At 39.1% G+C, this 23353-nt stretch overlaps 1 protein-coding gene across 2 annotated transcripts; it reads right to left on the bottom strand.

The window, feature by feature from the left end:
• Window positions 1–894: 894 nt before the first annotated feature.
• HELLS (helicase, lymphoid specific) lies at window positions 895–23123 on the bottom strand. Of its 2 annotated transcripts, none has more exons than XM_031603076.2 (22): window positions 23003–23123; window positions 22739–22854; window positions 20737–20859; window positions 19355–19414; window positions 18348–18384; window positions 18191–18255; window positions 17701–17742; window positions 17079–17303; window positions 15678–15860; window positions 15244–15387; window positions 14501–14697; window positions 13713–13809; window positions 12663–12824; window positions 12048–12190; window positions 10817–10955; window positions 9536–9619; window positions 9337–9456; window positions 7875–7991; window positions 7101–7260; window positions 3955–4051; window positions 3684–3760; window positions 895–2907 (listed from the first exon to the last, which is right to left on the bottom strand). In XM_031603076.2, the coding sequence occupies exons 2-22, from the start codon at window positions 22835–22837 to the stop codon at window positions 2810–2812; spliced, it is 2469 nt and encodes an 822-aa protein (XP_031458936.1). In that variant the 5' UTR covers window positions 22838–22854; window positions 23003–23123; the 3' UTR covers window positions 895–2809. The 2 variants fall into 2 exon arrangements, with proteins under 2 accessions (XP_031458936.1, XP_031458935.1); XM_031603075.2 differs by having other exon boundaries at window positions 896–2907; window positions 22929–23081.
• Between the last annotated feature and the right edge of the window lie 230 nt (window positions 23124–23353).

The raw sequence follows: 23353 nt of genomic DNA on the forward strand, positions 1-23353 counted from the left end.
TAGCTGGCAGCGATTCCTAGTCCTACCCAAGTTCCAACGCCATTAGCAACTGGGGCCATCTACTGTGGTTGCCCCAGGCACTGCACACTCCCTATTTTCTCAGTGGGCTCCTGGCCCCTGCCCAGTTCTGTTTGTTTGTAGACCACGGAAGAAATGCTGGCCCCAATGCTCCATCTGTGTTGCAGTGACACCAAGAACTGGGGCCCTGTGCAATAACAAAATCTTTCCCCACTGTATAATGCCTACCAACAAAATGTAGCCAGCTTCAGCTCTTGCATCAATGGGCCAGGACAGAGTAGCCTGAGTCATTCCTGGTATTTCCCCAGCCCCAACCCCTCGCTGTAAACAGACAAGTTTCACTTTGTCTCAGCCCCTTTATCACCCAGTCAAGCTCCCGCACTGGGGGCTGGCAGTACTGCTGGGAAAACACTGATTGAGGGGGGCTTGACGCACTAGCCGGGAACTACAAAAGGTTTGTGCCCCAGCACTGGAAGCAGAGGCTTCCAATGCAGATACCAGTGTTGATCCAATTTATTACTATGGAAACAGGCTCACCAAGGCAATTTGCATTCATTGCTCAGGGAGGACTTTGCTCTGTTACAGCTTACTGAAAAAAAAGAACGCACTAGCTTTTTACAAAGCAAAAATTTGGCAACTGCAATTTTGACTGTAATTGGCAAACTCCCCTCGAGTTTAGCAAGTGGCATCTGAGGCTTGTAAACAATAAGAAATGAGGAAAAGTGGGGTCAAGTCCACAACAATGTTGAACTGCCTACTCAGGAAGGATAAAAAACTAAGTCAGAAATAAGAAACTTTCACTCACCCAGTTGAAGAGAGTGCTAGGCAGTCTCAGCAAGCATCCTCCCAAAAAGGGCCTGGCTCACATGGGTGTGCAGCATGGCACAAAGCAGACTCACTTTTAACACAGACTTACTTGGGATTTTGGTTATAGCCTCTCCCTGCCACTGCAGCATCTGCCTCTTCTCCTGCTGCAGCAGGTGGTGCTTGGGCCCTGCTACTCCTCATGGACATGGCCTAAATTCTGCATATAGAGAGACTGTAGTAACAAGTGTACTGAGGTCCCAGCTCTCTGCCTCTGCATTTGGTCTTAACAACTCCAGCATCTCCCCCCCACTCTCAGTGGAGGAACAATAGCTGAGTGTGCTTAGGCACAGCATGTGACAAGGAGCACAGCTTCTCAAGTCTGTGCTTCAAGAATTTGTCCATCAAGCTGAAGCATGTTTTCCTCCTGATGGTCAACAAAGGGGTCATTACTTCATCCAAAACAATTTATAACTGTTAGCATCAATCACCCCCACCCCTGCCTAAGAATCCTTACCTTCTCAGTCCCAAATTTACTTCTGCATCTTCACCTGTGAAAAAGGAGGCCACTTTCCAAAACACCAGAAAAGGCCTCAGACCTTGCTTTTAGACAATAAGTGCACAAACTCTGGCCTTCTCTGAAGCGCAGGTAGGATTGCCCTTTCATAGTTCAGGAGGATAACAAGTAAGAAAACTATCCTTCACTGAAGGCTCAAGAAATCCAAGGTCATGATAAGAAAATACTGTTTGCTTTGACCAGCGAGCATTAGGTTTGACTATAACAGTAAGTGCAAAACTTGCACTGCTTTCACCTTCTGAAAGTGGGCTAAAAAAAAAAAAAACACCACAGCTCTACAAAACAATTCTCTCTCAGTAACACATTACTCAACAGCGACTCTTATCCACTAATGCTACCCTCAGCATTAATGCTAGTTTAGGCATTTTTAGGAAGAATTAGAAGCAAGACAAGGCTTTCAATAGGCAAAGGTCAAAGTCAGTCTACTCATTAACGGAGTTTTGTTTATCCACGCTTCCATAAGAGTACAGAGTCATTTCATATTAGTTGCAGATCCATCTCCAATTCAGGGTAACAGACTGCTCTAAGGACAGCAAGAATTTCATACCTGCAAGAAAGTAACACTCCTTTGACACTGAACCTGTTTTTATATAGAAGGTGCCTTCTACAAATGTTCACAAAGTGACTAAATTAAATACTTCACCTGCTGTGTTATCTACTACCAAGTTTCCAGGTGATTTGGATTTTGCATAATATATCTATTTATCTGCGCCCAGTGAAGTTTCAAACTCTCTCTTCCAAGAAAGTACTCTCTAGACAGAATTGTCCATTTTCCCTTTCCAGTGCCCATAGCTCCCCCTATGTGCTTCTGAAGGGGCACTCTGACCACTAGAGAACTGACCTGTACACCAGAAAAGGTTACAGCTTAGGATTTCTTTTAGATGTGTGAAATTGGGTTACATGAGTACATAAAGAATAACGGACATCATGCAAGCTGTGCTTATTTATAAACCTCAGCCAAGAAACCCTTAAGACAAACCAAACATTTATTTATCAAAATAATTTGCAGAAATTACAAAAACCAACAAGAACCAGAAGCTACACAGTTCTTTGCAACATGTTCTTTCCCTTCCCAATAAAATCATATTCAACACCATATAAAAAAAGTGTTTTAGGACTTCCACAGGAAGACTTTACACAACTTGGCCAGTTTTTACCACTGAACACAGAAGCTAACTGAAAACGTGAAATGCTCATCTTCTCAATTCTTTATCATAGGCTAACAAAGCTACAAACATGAACCTATCAAATGTTACACCTTAGAACACATTAAAATTCACTGAAAGAACTGAGGGGTTTGAAAAACGGCCATAAAGAGTTAGAGTAAAGGATCAGTATGTGTAATGACTGAAATCGGTCTCTTACAGATGTCACACATTTGTCCTTTGAGATTACAGGCCACCTGCACGTTTAAAAGACACATTCTGCATTGGAACCTGGTGATTCTTCTAGGACCTTGAAGACACCCATTTTTTCCTTTTTAATTGTTTCAGAATTTTTCATTTGATCTAGAATAAAAAAACCCACAACAGTGATAGGTGAATTGTTTGCAACCTTTCTTTACAAGTACAGTAATGCAGAGTAAAAAGTTCAATGTACTGTTCTTTCATCTGGATTTGGAAAACAAGTTACCATCAAGGACATAATTCTGCTACTTCATAAACAGTCAGCAACTCAAGTTTGTGCTTGAAAATATTTTGTTTGTGTGCTTTAAGAAAAAACTCCATTGTATGTCTAAAAACAGTGGGAAATGAGCAGTTTTAAAATCTCTCAAAAGTCATATCTCCCATAGAACAAAACAGAATGCAAGAAACTACACAGCTTCTCACAAGAGCTTCACTAAATTCTTTTCTAAAATGCAATGGTCTAGGCTTTCCTAATGTTTGCAATCACAGGTATCCACTGGAAGTGCAATGTAATTTTAAAAAGTACTGTGAGACTATATTTTGAATTATGATTTTCCAACTGATTTGCTGAAATTCTTTTCTGAGGATGATTTATGTTTTGGCCAATTTCAGCAATTTGCAGGAAACGTTGCTTTGCAGAGCATCTGGTTTTCCTTCACACTATGCTCAGGGAATACTACACATAATGAAGTTCTCTGGAATACTTCTGCTTAAATCATCTTCAGCAGATCCTATTGGCAATGTCAGCAAAGGGCTAAAAAGCATGTCAACACAGACATAGGGAAGTGAAGCTACAACAGTTTTTTAAATGAATTTTCTGTCTAGAAAAAACAAAACCAGGAATTCACTGTCCAACACAGATGAGAATTTTGACTTACCAATAAGATCGCTTCTATCCAAGAGTAACTCAAGATCTTTATCACTTATTACTTTTTCTTTAGATCCCTTAACCTCCCTGTTGAGGAAGAAATAAAAAAAAAAGCATGTAAATGTAGCACAGAACTCATTGCTCAACATAGTAGAATCCCTAGGACATTCTTTTCACTCTTAAGATCAACATAACACTTCATAAGACAAGAGAGCTATTGACAGCTGCTTGCAAGCTGTAACTTATAAAAATATGGTTAAAAAAAATTAAAATCTGCATACCTCTCATAGTCTCTGGATTTCAGCAATTCTATTAATTCCTGAGGGTCCAGGCAACTCTTTGATTGTGCCAAACCAGATTTGCCACCTTTAAACTGATCTGTAGAAAGGAGAAATTTTAAGCAGAGACTTTAACTGGAGAAACAATACACTCTTTGAATTGTTATACCAATGCTGGATGCATAGATGGAATAAATCTCTTGCAAAGTTAACTGTATGTTCAATTGTTTCAGCCCTCAGGTAAAACACACCTTAAGCTAATAGGCTAACCAATCAAGAAAATTAATGGCGCGTGTGAAGTTTACATGCAGGCCTTCCACTTTCTACCTACACTATGCAGAAGGACTGATTGAAACACCAATTCAACATGCACACACGCACACACAGAGCAGAAAAGCCATTAGTTCTACTTACAGTAAAAAGTTTGCAAATAAAGTTAGGTGGTGGATGCTGAAGTTTGTTCCCTTTGTAATGTAAGCTGGTTGAAACAAAGTAAGCAGTATTAACCACTACAAGACAGGAAATATGTGAAAGATACGTGGTTTCATTGTAGAAAATCCCTCAGTTATACGGATAGACAGACAACTAAATGACACACCAGATATGGGCTGAATTCTTGAAGAGATTAAGCTTACACCAAATGATGGGATGTCAGTAAAAATATCCTGAAAATATACAAGTTGTTACCTAAGTCTAAGCATGGATGAAGCCAAATTCAGTCTGTACACCGCAAGAAAACATACAGCCCCTACTGTTCTGTGCTAAGCCTCCTTGGTTTTTCTTAATACATGTACCTGTTTAATTAGCAAGTTCTCATCATACCCTTTTATCACCTACACTGATATTCTTTCCTGTATCTCAGTTTCATAACTCCTCCCTATACATTTCCCCATCTCTCCCTCTCTTTCTCCATTCTCCTGTCTGTTTCTCTGAGAAGTGCAAATCAGATGCAAGCGCCAGTGAGGTCTGGGCTATAGGATTCTCTTCCCCATTAACATCTCCTTCCGTGATTCAAAAGATCCAGGTCAGGTCATGCACTGTTAGCAATACACTCTCTCCCCTTTAATCATTTGGAGTTTTCAGAATTTCACAAACTACATGGCTTTGAATTAGCACTGTAGAGATCTTGGGCTGTAATAGTAACAGAAAAACAAGACAGACTTACATCACGTGTTTGATAACAGTTTATGCACATCATATTAGTCTGACATCAACTAATTTAACTTAAAGTTGTGCTGTTTCTCGTACAATTTCCAACAAAAGAAAGCAGAAAGAAAAGAATGTGCAATGTGGTACTGAGCTCAACCAAAAGCATGGCTTTGCAAGATACTACAATTCTTAAGGTTCTGCATTTGTACTGTACACACCCTACAATAGACACTACCTAAAGGCCTGACTTCAGCATGTCTGCTTTATGATATCCCTTCCTCATCCACTCATCAACTTTTCTGCTACTTTGATAAATTACCTTTATAACTACAGAACACATCCAAAGGCTTCTGCCAGGGATACCCCAACTTAAGCTGCAAGATTTAGATAGGCTTCACTTACAATCAGCAAGATAAATATTCAGCTTACTGCAAAACTGAAGACATGACCCTTGCCAGTCAGCTTCTTTCCTGTACATTGCCTAGTCCTAGTTCCCACTGCTAGTTCAATATATGGCAGTCATCTAAATGTGTTTTGTGGGCTGGCCTTGCCACTTCGGACTCATCTTCAGGCTAGATAACAAATAATTACAAAACATTTTTTCTTACCTAAACTTATCATGAGCTCCTCTGGAAAATGTCAGATGGCAGCTCTGGCAATAATCCCAAACCAGCAGCAACAAAAGGACTAAAGCTAGGACTATGGAACTATCAAACGAAGATTAGCCAATCTCATCCAAACCCAAAGGCAAGCCACAGCTTAGGCATGACAAGCAGTGTGCTGTGCAGTAAACAGTTACAGATGTGGTTTTTCAGGCCCTTTACATCCTCTCAAAAGTGAGTTCATTTTGTTCTTTTTTTGGTCCTTAGTATACTATGAGAAGTTCTTGAATTCAACAGTTTAATATGGCCAATTATTGTCAGAAGTTGCAAGAATTATATTTTTTTTTTGAACGAGCTTAGCATTTGGAAAATGCTACACTGAGCTAGCATCCAAATATGGTACACAGAAAAAGCTACTGAAAGATTCCTATGGCACCTAAAAAATAGAAATTTACTCCAAAAGAGAAGATTCATCTCAATCATTTTCTACAGACATTTTAGCACAAACAGCTAGATGAAGACATCACAAGAATCACCACTGTTCTACACACAATAAATAAAAAATTTAAAAAAAGAAATCAAGGACTGCTGTTCCGTTCTGGAACACTGGCTGATTTCTCCAAAAAGATGACTTATTCTGTTGTCATTATAACAGATTATTCTTAAATTAAGGATGACAGATGTAGACAGCAGCTACCATCATTTCACAGCTTTAAGATTTGCAATTTCTATAAAGTTTAGCAGGAATTTTCACATTTCTATAGACTCTGCTCATTTCACCAGATTTAACTGAAGGCTTGCTATTCAAGCAAGTTTGCCAGCATAGCTGGAAAACCTACTGATGAGCTCCACACAATGAAAGGTAGGTTCAAATGAAGAACACTATTATAAGCAATCATAATGCGAGCAATATGATAATTCTGTCACTTTTCCATTTATAATCTGGATCACTTAATTTGATTTAATACAACAGTCAACACATACTTGTCATTTACCACCAGCTTAAACATTTTCTATCTTGAAAGTCTAAAACATTTGGGTTGAACAAACTACCATCTTGCCAACAAGCTCCAAATAAGCCCCATACTTGTACTCCCTTATCTGCTTTTGCTTCCAGTTATTCCAAGTAGGCTCACTGTCCCATCTCCCCTATTTTTTCCTTACCTATCAGTTTAAGACAGTAACCTCAGAAACAGCAGAAGCAAAAGTGCTTTCCCTTCACTTGTTATCTACAATGCATCTAAGAACATTCTAGAGAGTGATACTATATGGCCACTTACAGGAAGGATAAAACTATTCACACACAAAAAAAATATGTTGAGTCTCAAAGCATAGCAGAGATCTGTTGAGGTTTAAGAAACATATGGTCACATGAAGGCAGAAGAGAAAGATACTAACTTTTATGGATAATCAGCTTCTCTAACTTCCTTTTGGCAGCAGCTCTCTCCACAATCTTCTGGTCAATTGTATTTGCTGTCACGAGGCGATAAACGACCACTGGTTTTGTCTGGCCAATTCTGTGACACCTGTCTTGGGCCTGCAAGTCTGACTGAGGATTCTGAGTAGACAAGGAAATAAAATTAGATGCATTAATTTTTTTTTTTTTAATGCTTCCCCAGGCAGCATTTCCAATCAGTGAGCTTTGAGAGTCATATTAGAAGCAAACAGAGCAGTCATGATATAATATAACTCTACATCTACTTGTTCTTAAACTTGTCAAGTCCTGCTGTTGTAACTGCACAGCCAGAGTAGCCCAATTAGCTTGACTGCCTCTGATCTATATCATGCCCTTTCCAACAGATGGGCATTCTGTATCCAAAGTTTAGTTGAGGTTGTTGCTACGTTCAAGCAAACAATAAATTGAAAGACAAGTGCATCTACAATAGTAGCAAAAAAAAAAATCCTACTTTTGGTATAACCCAGGGACAAACATACTGGTTTTGAAAACCAACTCTAACATCATGCTCAGTAAGCTAAGACATCTTCAAATTAGACTGTATATTTAATATATAACATATTTGCATATACAGATTATGTTGTCATCATATAAAAACACTTCGTTAAAGTAACAGAAGTGGTCTACACCATAACAGCATACTAAACGTTTAACAAAAGCTGCAGTAAAGAAAGCATTTTATGACACACAGCGAGGTAAACAGTCCATCAACGTACCCAGTCACTATCGTATATGATTACTGTATCTGCTGCAGTTAAGTTAATGCCCAGGCCTCCAGCTCTTGTACTCACTAAGAACAGGAATACTTCAGGGTCATTATTAAATTGATGCATCTGGAAGAGAATTCAGCTATTGAAAACAGCAGGTGGATCAAACACAACATAGCCAATATTTTACTTTAAGATCAACCTATGTTTGGAATTTAAAAAGATGAACGTAGAGTGTAACATATAATGTCAGAGTCCAAAATAAAGCTTTTCTAAAAACTGCATCTAGGGCAGGATGAGACTAAAAAGTAAAGCAACTACTTTCTTACCTGCTGATTCTATTAAAGTGAGCTATCCAACACAGATACATATATAACTATAGAGACATAGTCCCAATCATTATCCCAATCCCAATTTTATCTCCACATAATCTACCATTCAGGGATACTTTATTCCCCAAGGCAAGCATAGTCAAAAGCTGGTAGAGCCTAAAAATATTTCCACTTCCTGACAAAAGCAGCAATCTAAAATTCTGATGCCACCTTGACTGTTACTTCCAGCTTCTACGTTTACCTCCTCCTTTTAAAACTAAGAATAACTTTCACGCCTCCTACTTGGCATCTAGACTACTTTCAAGTAAAGATTACCCTTAGTGTCAGCACAGCTCCTTCAGGTCTTACAAGAGCAGTTAAATGTGTTCATTTTGCACCCACAACACACTGTGGTGGGCACTCAGACCAGGAATGGAGAGGAAAAGAAACAAACTGGATGCCCTTGAAAGCTTGATGCATTTATCCTTTGCTCCCATGGTTTTCTTGAGTCATATCCACAAAATCATAGCAATTGGAAGAGACCTTTATCATCTATTTGAGCCCCCTCTCCCCCCGCTAAAAACAGGTTCCCTAGCATAGGTTTGCAGGAAAATATCTAAGTGGATCTTGAGTATCTCCAGAGAATGAGAATGCACAGATCCCTGGGCAGCCTGTTCCAGCACTATGTCATCTTCAGTTATTGCTGTTCATGCAGCTTAAATGCTTTGGGAAACTAATCAAGCCAAGATGTTTGCCTGTTCAACTGAAGAACCAACCTACAGTCAAGTTTCCTTCTACACAGAGATTCCTCTTAGCTTTCCAATCACTTTGAATAATGCAGAAACTGATTTCCAAGTGCCTTGAAAGAGAGCATTGCTTTCTTCCTTTAAAGGCATCCTTTGCTGGATACATGTTACTAAATGCAGTAACATGCTAACTCACCTCCTTATTCCCAGAGATCATTCATTCTTAGTTGAGCTATACATAACCTACTGGCAGTTTTCACTAGAGAGGAATAAGATTCTACTTGCTTAAGCAGCAGCAAGAATGTTAGATATCTTTTGCCCATTAAAGACTAAATTCTGGTTCAAGTTTTATCCCAATGACACAGTAACAGGCAGAATTCAGTATCAAATTAAAGGGCATGTACAGGTACTTACATTTTCTTCTCTATCTGAGTAGGACATAGACCCATCCAATCGGCTAAACTTAAAGCCTCTCAAATAACAGTAATCCATCAAAATGTCAAGCATCATAGTCATTTGTGAGAACATCAAGACCTGCGTAATGAGGAAGATTCCTTAGTAACATTCTTGGTCACGAGGAGACAAACTCATAAAAAAAAGTAATCTGTTTTACCTTATGTCCTCTCTTTTTCAATTCTGGAAGCATTCGGTCCAAGAGAAGAAACTTGCCTGAATTTTTCACTAGATCTTCATCAACCTTAAAAAAAAAAAACGCAGAAGAGGGGGTTGCATATTAAAAGAAAGAAGATCAAGATTTTCATCAGAAACACCAACAAAAGCTGATTGGAAGTTTTTAACTGAAAAAGCTTGCACACCTTTTTAAGTAAAAATTGTAAAACTGGAAGCAACACTAATTTTTGCAAAGTTGAATAATTTAAATCACGATCAAATTAAATCAAACCCCAGCATTTCATATGCCCAAATAATTTTGGGAAAAATCAATTTGCTTCCATCCCACTCCCAGAAGGAGAAACCTTCATCATTTCTATACTTTTCACATGGAAAAGCACTGCTGTTTCTTTCCCAGCTTCTATCATTGGTAATCAATGCACAAGGCTTCCACCTGCTGGAGACAAGGAAGCACTAGCTGAACAAGTTGCAGGTGGTAGGTCCTGCAAGTAAGCATAAAGCCACCTGCATTTTTTATTGTAGTTAATTCCTACAGGATAGCATTAGGTTATCTACTTTTACACATTGCTTTTGCATTGATAGACTTCGACAGTTTTTTTTCCACATGGTGCAACCAAATCTGTTATCACACACTAAGCAGCAAACGTGACCAAACATGGGCACAATCCTACTCTGAGAACATGCAAGCAACTTCAGGTTGATCAAAGATTCTTTCAACTCAAATTACTTAATACTTTCCTGTATTATCAATTGCTTTGTCTAGATTAACTACCAAATGGCCTCTATTTAATTTTTTTCCCTTTTGAGAGGCAGACAGGATGCCGTATTCTAAGCAGACAATGCAGTTGAAATTGTTAGTCCTAGAACACCTCACTCTTATAAACTATCACCACACCTTTTTGTAAGGTATACAGTTTACATCATGAATAGTTCATCAGCACAAGCATTTTTAGTTCTGAAAATAAGCCTTTTCAAGGAGATCCTAAAACAGCTCAACTAAACAGAAGGCAGTATTATTTCAGTTCATTAACCTGGCTTCCAGAAGACAAACACCTTCATAATGTAGAATAAGTACTACAGGAGACTAAAAGGGGACAGTTACTTTGCAGTTACAGCTGCATGAAGCAGCAAATGATTATTCACTCACACTGCTGAGGCATACGTAAATACATTGAAACGGTTGTTCTGCACTGCTGGCTGTACAGAATCCATCACTTCTAGATGTCCACAATATTTTAAAAAGATTAAGAAGGAAAATATGTACCTTGAATTGTTGTGTAGCAGGGTCCAATGGGTATTCTATAAGGTAGGGGTGATTACAGCATTTCCTCAGTAACATCATAATATTCTGTAGTTTAAGGTTCACTTCTGAATCCATGGGCATGCTCACTTCTACCACTGGCCTTGAAAAGATGTCATTTTATTAGTACAGAAAATGTCACTGTGTGTTATTAGATGTTACAAAAAAAAAAAAAGAATATCAAGCAATAGGGTCACATGTTGCTTCAAACTTCCTCTAAATCTCTGAGTTAGATCTCTCAGTTAATAAATTAAGTATTATCAGACAAAGCTTCTTTTAGTACAACACTCAGCACTGAAGGCATGAGTTTTGTCATTACTGGTTTAAAATATTAAAGGGTGATAAGCAGGAATCAGAAATGGGAAAACAACAGCTTGTGTAAGTCATCCAGCATTAAAGGAAATAGACACAAGCCCCCTTTTGGGAAGATGTGTTTAGATATCTGGAATAGTTTCTTTTGTTACACGGGAAATCATCTCTCAGCCTATCCCATCCCAGCCCCATGTACACATTGCAGGATTCTACCACAAATGCAGCTATTTAGCTCTTCCACACCTATAAGCTATATCCAACATAAGGGATCCAAGCGTGACAAAACTAACAAAAGCATACATTTAATTATCAGTTACTTCAGCGTAAATTGGACTAAGATCTAGCTAAACAAATACGATTCAATGCCCAAATTTAAGCTCAGCCCTAGCTTTTCTTGCACTCAAAGGACTTGTTAGCTGTCAATAGCTTGAGTTTGACAAGGTCTATCTCAAATCCCAGCCCTTGATTCTCATCATAATCACCATTTTTCATGTTTTCATGACAATATACCTCACCATAACAGTAAGAACCATGCTAGCCACTTGAGTTTCAGATCTCAGCTTATTTATTTTTGAAAAATCAAACAAGGAAACCACTTCCCCCTTTTACTCCAGTCTAAGCCTGAACTTTGCTCCAAGCATTCCTGAGAAACTCTGCAAAAACACAGGAGTTAATTGTAATTGGCACACAAAGACTATTCCATGTCCTGTCTTTGAGCCAATAAAGCTAGAAACATAACTGAGCTTTGTAGTCAAAAGGTTCACTGTAATATTGCAAAGCTTGCAAAACCTAGAAAAAAAATGTATAAGCAAAGCTCTGGAGGCAAATTAAGAGGGAGATACTCAGTATCAGTAACAGAAATATATTCTTTTATGGCAGGCACCTCTCTTTTACTACTTCCTCTTGCGTTCTGTTGATCAACTTTTCCAAGTCATCAGGTGAGCCATTGTGTTCTTCACAGTAATCAACCAGTTTTCGACTACGGCGCTTTGGTCGGCCTGTTGGACTCAATTCAACTACTTCTTCCTGTAGGGAATAATATCATCATCATCAACAGTAGACAGGCCTCTGAATTTTAAACTATGCTCATCCAAGAATTCTCAATCCTGAAAAGAGGTCTCAGCAATCTGCCCCATCAAAACGCACTTAAGATTCAGGGCTGTAAAATTTTATTAAGTAGAAAGAGAAGCCCAAATTTAAATTGCAGGTTTCGAGAGCTTGTGCTTGAGTTTTTAAAAGCTGCATTTATACTTCACTGACTTGACAGCAGAAACTCTGTTGAAGGAAATTTTTTTTTTCCTGCTAAGCTACAAGTAACCAAGAACATACTGACACTCATATTAATAGTTCCGAGGCTGTTCACGTTAACAGTAACAAAAGAATCAGACTCAAAAAAGGCAAAAAAAAGGTTTTTAGTTACACTAGCAATGAAGCCATGTCAATGTGGTTTTGCTTACCAACTATAAACAGGTAAGCACATTCCCAAATCAACAGATACCTCATTATTTCCAAGCAGATTCCGAATGGTGCGATTCACAATGGCAGTATAGAACGTTTCTTGCTTCTTTGCTAGGGGTGCATACACCACAACTTCTCGTTTAGGAGGAACCTCAAGAGCAACATCAGATTTCAGTCTTCTCAGTAGAAAAGGTGTCAGAATCTGAAATGTTGAAAGGTTGTGCTGTTATTAGAGCTCTTAACAGGACTGGTTAAAAAAACCAAAACAACAACAACAAACATCTACCAATAAAATGTTATTTTCACAATTTAAACTAAGGGACTTAATCTATAGAGTTTTATATTTCATTATTAAATAGTGACAGATACTCCAAGACTTCTACAAACATGCTGGTCATACATGCATTCGAAAAAAAAAAAATCTACATCCATAGACTTCTTTAAAATTGTGAAGTCTTTAATAAAACAACAGTAGTAACTACATTACAGGCCTTTCAAATAATTTTCAATTAATGATAGTAATCTTACTATGAAATAGCTAATTGTCTTTATTTGTTAAGCAAAATTATTCCAGGCTAGCCATAAACCTTAAATTGCAATAAATAAAGTTGTCATCAACAATTATATCCTCCTACCATCATCGTACAAGGGGAAAATAACAGTTTTGTAAAGCATTTACTTTTCTTCCTCTTAAAAAGAGTTTGAATGTTAGTTTTGCCTTTGAAGACAGGCAAATCATAAAACTAATTTGTCCAAAGGTTTTCTGTTCAGCACCCTGGAGTTGCATAAATTGTCTCAAGGTTACCTTTTCACAAGATCAATATACCAATCAAATCTTCAGGCAAACCAAAGCAAGCAACCGCAATTAAGTTTAACTAAATTCAGTTCGGTTCCAAAAACTAAGTATTATCAATAGAATGTTATTTCTTTCAGCAGTTATAAATGCTGTAAACATAGAAAAAAAAGTCTAGGAAAGTCCTGAGGTGCCACAATAAGAATCTTACACCCATAAGTTGTCTCCACTAACAAGATTTTGGCCAACATCTGAAATAAATCATGAAAAAACAATATAAAGAATAAAAGTGAAAACCTGATGCAGCATATGCAAGATGTTTTGCTCCTTTTCTTTAGCAATTATATCTTCAGCAGTTTCTGTAATACTGGTGATATCAAACCACGATTCAAAGCTACAAAAACAAAGCAAAAAAAAAAAAAAGGGAATAGTTTTCTTCATAGCTATTACTCTTCTTCATTGTGTACTTTGAAGTTTTTCAAACTTTGATTTAAGAAAAACAAGGCACTCGTACCCATCACACAGAGGATAAACAGGTATGTTTCTAATACATACCTGTCAGTTTGGATGCTTAAGTTTTTAAACCTGATAAATAAAAATAGTTGTCTAAGCTAGAATATTCACTATGCTGTTATTCTCAATATAGTCTATAGTATTTTCCAAGTTCAGTTAAATTCAAGACTGTTTCGGCAATGTTCCTGACCTCCCCAAGCTGCTCCAGAAAAGCATCAGTCTCCCGTGTCTGTCTGTCTCACACAGCTGTCTCCAACAGCTCACACAATCTCAAGCAGTACCAAAACCTTATGATTAGAAGCCATCTCCCTGTCTCCCCCAAAGCTCATGTTTTAGTTCAGAATTGAGTTTCTACTATCAACAGGAACCGACAATTACCTTTTCCTTTCCAAAACTACAACTGTGAAGGTAATACACATTTCAAAGCCTCTACCATCAGATAATTATATCAAACAACAACCATAGCATCAAAGAGCTCATTAAATGCTGATACAAGGTTAATAATTAAAGAGTCAGATTAGTGCCCAAACAGAACAAAAGAAAGAAGTTTTTACTACCAAATTGCAACCTACCTTTTCAAATCATCAAAAACATCTGGCAACAAGAAGTTAAGCAATGACCAAAGCTCTGCCAAGTTGTTTTGCAAGGGGGTACCAGTCAACAGCAGTTTGTTGTCTGCATTAAACCGTTTCAGTTCTCTGATAAGACGACAGTTCATATTTTTAATCCTGTGACCTTCATCTACTATCAAATATTTCCAGAAGCAGCTCTACAAAAGTAGAAAGGAGATTTCAGTAAATCTTAGCTTACTCCATCAAAACATGCCAATGAGCAGCATTTGGTGGTGTTTCAATTTTGCCAGACTTGAACAATTAATACTTCACAATGAACACATATAGGGAGCTTTGGTGATTACAGCAAAATTACTACAAGCTCTCATCACCAAACTAACCATTCCAATATTAAAATCATAATATTTCTATATCCAAGTCTCTACTCTCCATCATCTACACAGAGGTAATAAAAGGAAGCTGCAATATATAAACTGCAGCTGTAAATGCTGTAATTATCTGCTTACTTCATGTTTTGGATAGCATTCTATTTGAAGTACTTCTTAAAGCATAAAAAAAAAAATCAGTAGTCACCAATGAAAGAGACGATGGCAGAACTGAATGCCAACATAGCTGCTACAGTATGACACTGAACAGGCAGCATGCAGGAAGTTTTTTTGTTCTGTTAAATGTATATTCAAAAGCACTGCCATTATTGATGAGACATTCCACTTGTTATCAGATTTTTGTGAGAAAATAAGTACCTGCAAGGCATTTCTGTCCCGCATTGCAATTTCAAAAGAAGTAATGACCACAGGATGGATTTTCAGTGATCCTTGTCGCCCGTGAATTTTACGAACCAGTTTACGACGCTCCTGCTGAGCTCCATGATACAGCATTAGCGGAATCTGAAGAAGTAAAGACTTAGAAATCAGGTGAATTAAGCTCATTCAAAGCTGTAAGCCCAAACGGAGATAGCAATGATAATTAACTTGCTTATAAGGTGGCTGTAAATACATAGCAAGCCACAGCACAGTACATAGTTACATAGTAGTAACCATGTGAACAACCACAATTCAACTGATGTTCTATATGAAGTTTCATGGCTAAGAATTACAGTAAGGATTCAGAAATTTGCTCTTTTAAATCCAAATTAAAAAAAAATTAAAAATGGAAGAAAAATCTTCATTTCTCTTACCTCTGGAGTAAATCTCTTGAATTCAGACATCCAATTTGGAAGCGTGGACAAAGGGCCACATACTAAGAAGGGACCAGGGACTCCTCTCTCCACCATGAGTGCTATTGTTGCAATACACTGGATTGTCTTTCCCAACCCCATCTCATCAGCTAAAATGCCATTGATACCATTTTCCCAAAGCATCTGCACACACAAAGAAAGACATATAAGCACAGAATAACCATGAAGTCTTAGGAACAACAGACATTTGTAGAAATTTGGAAATTCTTAGTGGAAATTCTCTACTAAGCACATCAGATGAGTAAAATTTCTCCATAAGAAAAGCATCCTGTAAACCTATATATTGAAGTCTGGCATTTATGTGCTTTGCGTCTATTAAATACCTGACTAGAAGAAAAAAAACAACCACCCCACAACAAGACAGTTTTATCTTTTAAAGCAGCTTCTACAGGAACACTTTCAGCATAGTAGAGTACCTGACCAATGCAACTTTTGCAGTTTTCTGCAAACGCTGTCTATTTCGAAACCTGAAAGAGCAACCTCTCACAACAGAATAGAAAGGAAGACACAGAAGTGCCTTTTAACTGTTCTATTATTCATGAAGAAAGTTATAAGTAAGGGTCCAACAATGGAAGCTGTTTATTCCTCCAGACAAGTTAGTCTAGTGGCAATCACTCGTGAGATGAGTCAAAGCCTATTAGAACAGGATACACATGTGCTTCTTGGAAGAATTAAAGAAAACCCAGGAGAAAAATGAAATGGGCGGCAGAAAGTTAGTTCTATCTTGATCTGATAATGAAAAAGCAAAGTTATCTTCATTTGGCTTGCAAGGAAAAACTGGGAGAAAATAAATACACGGGCATTTTTTTTTTATCGCATGTTTCTCCCGCTTTTAATTTCAAATCTTAAAGACAAAACATTTTTAAAATACTACATTAATACTACTAGTAAAGTGTTCAAAATGCAGAGAAAATTAAAAACTGTCACCTGTGTCAGGCCTGCAAGGCAGTTGAGTCTAAATACCTATGGGCTACTCGTGCCCTTAAGAAAACCACCAAGATTGCCCCTCAAGTTAAGTATGAATAGACTTTCATAAAGTACTTCAAAGGAGAGGCTGAAAAAGCAGTTGAGTTGAACAAGAACATAGATGAAAAACACAAAAAAAATAAAGCCTAATGAAATCTTTACAAACTCACATATCCTCCCCACCCGTTAAATTCATATCAATAGAATTAACAACTTAATAACACCAGATTCTCGTATCATGGAAAAAAAAAAAACAAGGAACTCTCCTCCTTCATCTTCCCTGTATCGACTATAATCAGACTTCTTGTTTCTCTCTCCCTCTGTTTCAGTCCCCAGTCAGCAACAGATGCACTTTTGTAGACAGTTGCTCCATACCCTTAGCCACTCCATGCCTTCCACTTGGTACCACCTCATTACACCTCCAGTAAAAATCTTTGGTTGCTGAAAAGGCACTGGTTGTCCATTAAATTTCCGCACTGGATCAAGGAATTGCTTGGCACTGTGTCGTACAGCTTGACACAATCTATCCTTAATGACACTATTTGAGTCCCCATTTTTCTGCAGGTCTTCTGGACACAGGTTGTCAGCAGAGCTTTCATCCTATAGAGGAATGTTCAAGGAACATGTGACAAGTGGAATGCGTTAATAAAACCCAGCTAAGACATATTTCTACCAGGTGCTAAAACTTTGCTAAATCTACACCTGTCTGTTATAGTGTACTGAAGCAAGACAGCCCCTGACACAAAGATTTATTTTGAGTAACTGTCAACTAAACAGTAGAACTTATTTTAAGGATTAATGCCACCATAAAAACAGATGTATTCATGCAAAATTTCAATACCTTATAGGCAGTATTCTTTACTGCTTTGGAACAGTGATAGCTCAGGACTTCAACAGCTAGCAGATTTATTTACAGGAAAAGTTTAGAAAGCCCCCCCCCCCCCCCTCTCCTTTTGGGCTCTAAATGTTTAAACTGTAGCAACATCTGCCAACGTACCTGATTTTCCACTTTACTTTTTTTTGCCACTGATAGGATTTCCTGGAAAAGAAGAAAAAACCTTATACTTACATGCTTTTGAATGTGAAAGGCTACAACAATTTGTATTCCAGAAGATCTTTTAATTCGAGAATCTGGACATGCTTTAAACAAATTTTCATACATCATAATTGACTCTAAACGAGGCCATGCATCAGCAAACATTTCAATTACAAGAGGTAACTGGAAATTCAACAGGAAGATGTATTCCCTTCTCATCTCGCCATTCCAAAAGTGTTAAGAAAAAGTATTTTGATTCTATAGGTTTGCTTGTTAAGTAGATCCTTGCTAAAATAAATATCTTACAGACTACTGTTAGCTGTTTGTCAGTCTGTTGACAATGTATAAGGATGCATTGCAACAAAAATACTGATGTCATACAGTGATTGTGACATTACTTAAAATTTGTGCTACAAGAGTTCAAACAAGTCCATTTACAGATGTGGCCTACCTCTTTGGACATAATTTCTGAGATGTTGTATGTTCCGTCATCTCTACCTCTCTTCTTTTTTGTAGCTAAAACATAAGATTTGAGTTTATACAACACAGTAAACGTTGAAGGAACTAAAAACATTGGTACTGACAAAAGACAAAGTCTAATATGTTACCTGATTTCTCTTCTTTTCCATCAGCTGGACTTTGATTCTAGAAAATAAACACAGGAAGAGTTTCATAATCTATCTCAACACAAATGAAGAATATGTCATCAGACTCAAACCATTATTTTTGAAAGCTTTTTGAAGTATGCTTACTATAAATAAAATAGCAAAAGCAGTTAAGCACCAGTCTTTTTCATCCTTGCTTTCGTATGCCAGCTCTTAGGCTCTCAGTTGACTAAGAAAAGTAACCATTGAATCATTGCTTAAAAAAATACCAGCTTTCAAGACAAATCCATACCATTGCCTTTAATAAAAATTAGTCAAAAAAGTCTCATTAGTAAGACAGTCTATACTATGTGGTTTTATTAAGCACAGTTTTGAACAGTTTTACCATGGCTAAAAAACATGGTATAATAGAATCATGGAATCACCAGGGTTGGTAAAATCCTCTAGGATCACGTACTCCAACTGTCCACCTGTCATCAATATTTTCCACTAAACTATGTCCTTCAATACAACATCTAAACATTTCTTGAACACTTCCAGGGATGGCAATTCCACCCCTGGGCAGCCCATTCAAGTGCCTTACTGCTCTTGGAGAATTATTTCCCAATGTCCAACCTGAATCTCCTCTTGTCCCATCATTAGTGGTGGGGGAGAAGTAGTTGACCTGTGAGCCTTAGCCCAGACATCCAGCCTGTCTGGGTCCCTCTGCAGGGCCTTCCATCCCCCAAGCAGATGGACACTTCCTGCCATTTTGGTGTCATCTGCAAACTTACTGAAGGTACACGCAATGCCCTCATCCAGGTCATCAATAAAGATATTGAGCAGGACAGGCCCCAGCAAAATCCTTTAATAATCTTTTATCTTCAAAAATTTCTATAAATAGACATATCTTCAAGTTAAATACTGGGCAAGTCTAACTTCTTTACCTTGACTAGAAGATCAAAATTGATATGGCAGTTTGACAGACTTTAAATACAGAAAAGTTACATAAAATAGCTAGCTAATCTTACCTTGGCAGATTTTAACATCATCTCCCTCTTTTTTTCTAACTTCTCTTTCCTTTTCTGTTCCTAAAAAGACAGAGATACTTAAGTAACACCTACAAGAGAACTATCCATTATAGAAATAACAGATGCAAATTCCACTGGTAATCCAGATTTCTTGTACCATATAGACTTGTCTGTGCAGTCTCACTACAAACTTCTATTCTGACAGTGACATTGTTTAAAAAAATCATGAAATAAAACTTACGTGAGAAAGTGCAACTGCTCTGAACAGTCTGTCAGTCACTACTCTAAACACTTTCAAATACAGTAATTTAGAAATACTCCAAACAAAGATATTCCCAATTACAAACTCCTTCAAGAGATGGCATTTACTACATTAAGTATTCGACGTACACAGCTCCTCTTCAACTTTTTACATGTTACCACTCGTGTTCATTGTGGAACAGAAAGCAATGTAAGTACCCTAAAATGCCTTTAAGGAAGAATTGCTTTCATATCTTGATGAATCTAAGATTTTTTTTTTTTTTTAAACATCATCTACTATTTTTACTTGCTGAAAGCAAAAGGACCCTGGGGAAAAAAAAAAAGAACCTTGGTAATCATAAGAAGAAGAAATGTAAGATGTAATATTGAAAAAGGCACTCTATCAATGCAGTAACCATGAATTCAAGCTGACAGGAGAAGCTAGAGAATTATTTTAGAAAGGAGCTTTCAGTGGCTTGCCAGTGTCACTTTTCTGAGCAGACATTAACCTGCATCTTCTCCTGAGATTCCTTTCTCTAAAGCTCAAACTCTCACAAGTTTGTACATACAGGGACAGTTAATAAAGTTGACACAAAGCCAGGGTGAACTTAGCAGCCCATAGAGTAAAAAAAGCAAAAATAACAAAAATATCAAATAATTTTATGGAAGTTTGATTGGTAACAGCTTGGTCTCAGATCACTGCAATTTATACATTTGTCCCACATTAGTGTACTGAAAACGGGCCTCATCCTCAGCCATCAGTAAACAACACAAATAGGCTACACAATTCCTGTTGGTCAAGTCTTTGTTGTTTTGGTTTTTTTTAATCCTCTTTCCAGGTTTTCTAGTCTCCTTAAAACTTTATTTCCTATTTGAAATACTGATTTGCTCTTCCTAACAGAAGAATTTTAAAGACATCAGTGCTACCCTTTATGTTGTGTCTCACCACTTTCCAGTCTGATTTATCTCTATATTTTAAGGACAAACTCAGAACATAATGTAAAGCACCACTCATCCTTGGGCAGTACCTTCAGTAGATTTATACATTATTTTCACCTTAGTTCAAAATGCTAGATGGCAAGAAAACCAAACAGGTGGCAGCTCATCTTAGGAATCCCATTTGTAGACAAGAATACACCTACCTCCAGTTGCTGCTGCTCCATTTTAGTTAGCAAGAACTTGGAATAAATGTTGCTTTTCTCAAGCAGGTGTTGAAGCCTCTTATAGCGCATTTCACTTGACTCCCTGTCCCAAGCACTGCGAGCCTGGCCAACACAGAGACATCATGTATTTATACTTCTATGCTTCATATGTAATGCCTTTAAGATAATGAAGGATTCTCTTACAGGTTAATTACATTTGTCTCATAAACACACAAGCATTCTCTTTCAGTCATAATACATCCACAATTTGTGGGTGCATCAATCACATCTCTCTCTCTCTCCCCAGAGTGCTCACAGATTAATGTAATTGAAGGTTGGATTTGCTCCCACATGTAAACAGAGCTCTGAGTACAACCGCTTCCAGTGCAGTAGGACAAAGCATTCAAGGGCTCAAAGGTGTCTACTTTCCAAATTACAGATTTAGAGTAAGAAGGTAATTTAAGTTTATTCACAGCTCATAAAACCTGGAAGAAAAAAATAACTTTGCAAAATTCAACAAACTGTTTCCCAAACCACATGCACAAAAGGTACACGCTTCCATTATCAGCAAGCTACTTGAACAGCCTAATCATTAAAGCCTAAACCATTAATGCTTAATTTAGAGAGGCCGAGTGAATTTGCAGTATGAAAGCAGTAACTTATTTTGCTTTGCTTTTAAAATACACGTGCTTGAACTGCCACTCTCTTTTGAAAGTGGCACCCGTTGAATTTATTCCATACTGCAATTAGAAGCCTGCAAGGCATCTTTAAAACCGAGGTCAAGACCTCCTCCAAGAAGTAAAAAAGCATTCACCCAAAACTGCTGGTTAGATTGAGATGTCAAACACATGAAAATGTCTGAATTAGCATCTCCAAGAGAAACTAAAGGAAAGGCAAGCAGCAGAGCCTCAGGAGATCCTTATCTATGCTACAGCCTTCAAAAGGAAGGGGGGGGGGAGGGGGGGGGAAGGGCACACTAGGACACCAAAACAAGGGAATTTTCTGGAACTAAATGGACTAACAAGTAGTCTATTTACAGATGTTAGCTGACTGATGGGGAAAACTGCAAGACAAGAAAGCTCTGGTAGAAATGTTGCCTTTAACTTTCCAAGAACGGTACTCCCAATCACAAAGTAGCTATCACTCTGCTCTTTAACGAGAGGAAGATCCATTTCCACGAGTCATTTGGAGGTGATATGGCTTTCCTGTGATTCTCCATAAAGCTTTTATTTGCTTCTGCTCTCCTTCAAACGGAAGTACCTGCGTCCAGGAGGACCGACCCTAGATGGCAATGCCAAGAGATAACATTGCTAACACTCATTTTTTTTGCAGGGCTTGAATTGTTTATTCCACTAATTACTTCCTTTGACGGATGTTTCCCTTGACCAACTTCAAGGGAAAAACAGAAAACCCAAAGACGATAAACAATAACAAATTGTTACGATTTCTCCAGAATAGGCATCACTTCGTCCTTTGACTCCATCCAAACCAACAACAAAGCTGGGTTTTATACCCGTTATGCTGACTAGGCCAGACGCGTGACGCTCGCTTTTCATCACGCTGCATTCTCACATGCTTACATAGCAGTAATTTACCATCAGCCCACAGAAGGAACAAGGGACTCCTTTGCTGCACTGCGCAACTCACCTGGCGAGGGGTCCACAAAAGTAACAAAGAAACCTCCAAAAACCCAGAAGCTGAAGAACATCAGCTGCCCCCCCCAGGATACAGTATGCCAGGGATTAACAACACGAGCAATCTCTGCTCCAACACGCCTCCAACATGCTTAACATCAGCATTTCAACACACACAGCAAGGGGAAAACGAAACGCAGGAACGGCTGTGCCCCGCGAGGTGGGGACGCGAAGCTCCTTAGGACGCGTTTCCCGAAGGCAAGAGCCGAGCAGAGCACTCAGAGCAGTGCCGCGACCAGCAGCAGCGCCGGCACGCTCCCGGCAGCAGCACGAGCCGCCCCGTGCCCCGCAGCCGCCCAGCCCCCCACCTTCTCCAGCATCTGCCGCTCCTTCTCCAGCCCCGCCGCCTCCAGCTGCTCCTCCTCGGCCAGCATGGCCGGCGTGATCACCACCTCCTGCTCCCCCATCTCGGCTCCCGGCGGCTCTGCAACGACCACACAGCGCGGTTACCCCCGGGCCCGGCCCTCCGCTCGCTCCCGCCCGCGGCCCGACGCTCACCGCCGCCGCTCGCCACGTTCTGGGCCGGCATGGCGCCGAGCGGCACCGCGGTCACGCAGCCACCACGCGCCTACCGCCTTCCCGCGCGCAGCCAACGCCGAGCTCCCGCGCGGGCCGCCCGCCGCCACGCGCCACCCGCCTCGCGAGACCAAAAACCGCGCGCTGCCTGAGTCTCGCGAGAGGGGACGTCTATCTCGCGAGACGGCTCAGCCCGCCCCTGGCGGGCTCGCACGGAAGCCGGTTTGGGTCCGGTCAGTTGATGCCCGTTTCCCCGCCTCCGCGGTCTGCGGGCTTCGTCTTCCCGTTTCCCGCTGTCCCGGGAGGTGCGGCCCTGGCAACCGGGGTTGTGGATGTGCACCTGCATAGTGGGGGCACCGCCATCAGTACAAGAGCCTTGAGTGCTTCTGCGCCACGAGAGGGCAGAG

The sequence above is a fragment of the Phasianus colchicus genome, chromosome 8 (genome assembly GCF_987193195.1).
Source record: "Phasianus colchicus chromosome 8, bPhaCol1.hap1.1, whole genome shotgun sequence".
NCBI lineage: Eukaryota > Metazoa > Chordata > Aves > Galliformes > Phasianidae > Phasianus > Phasianus colchicus.

What these genes read in the sequence shown, in the direction of transcription:
- HELLS (XM_031603075.2), bottom strand. Translation starts at nt 22,959, where the DNA reads ATGCCGGCCCAGAACGTGGCGAGCGGCGGCG. An exon ending in GAACGTGGCGAGCGGCGGCG is followed by an intron (nt 22,855 to 22,928) that starts GTGAGCGTCGGG and finishes TGGTCGTTGCAG; the next exon opens with AGCCGCCGGGAGCCGAGATG. An exon ending in GAGGAAGTAGTAAAAGAGAG is followed by an intron (nt 10,956 to 12,047) that starts GTGCCTGCCATA and finishes CATCTTTTCAAG; the next exon opens with GCCAGTGGTAGAAGTGAGCA.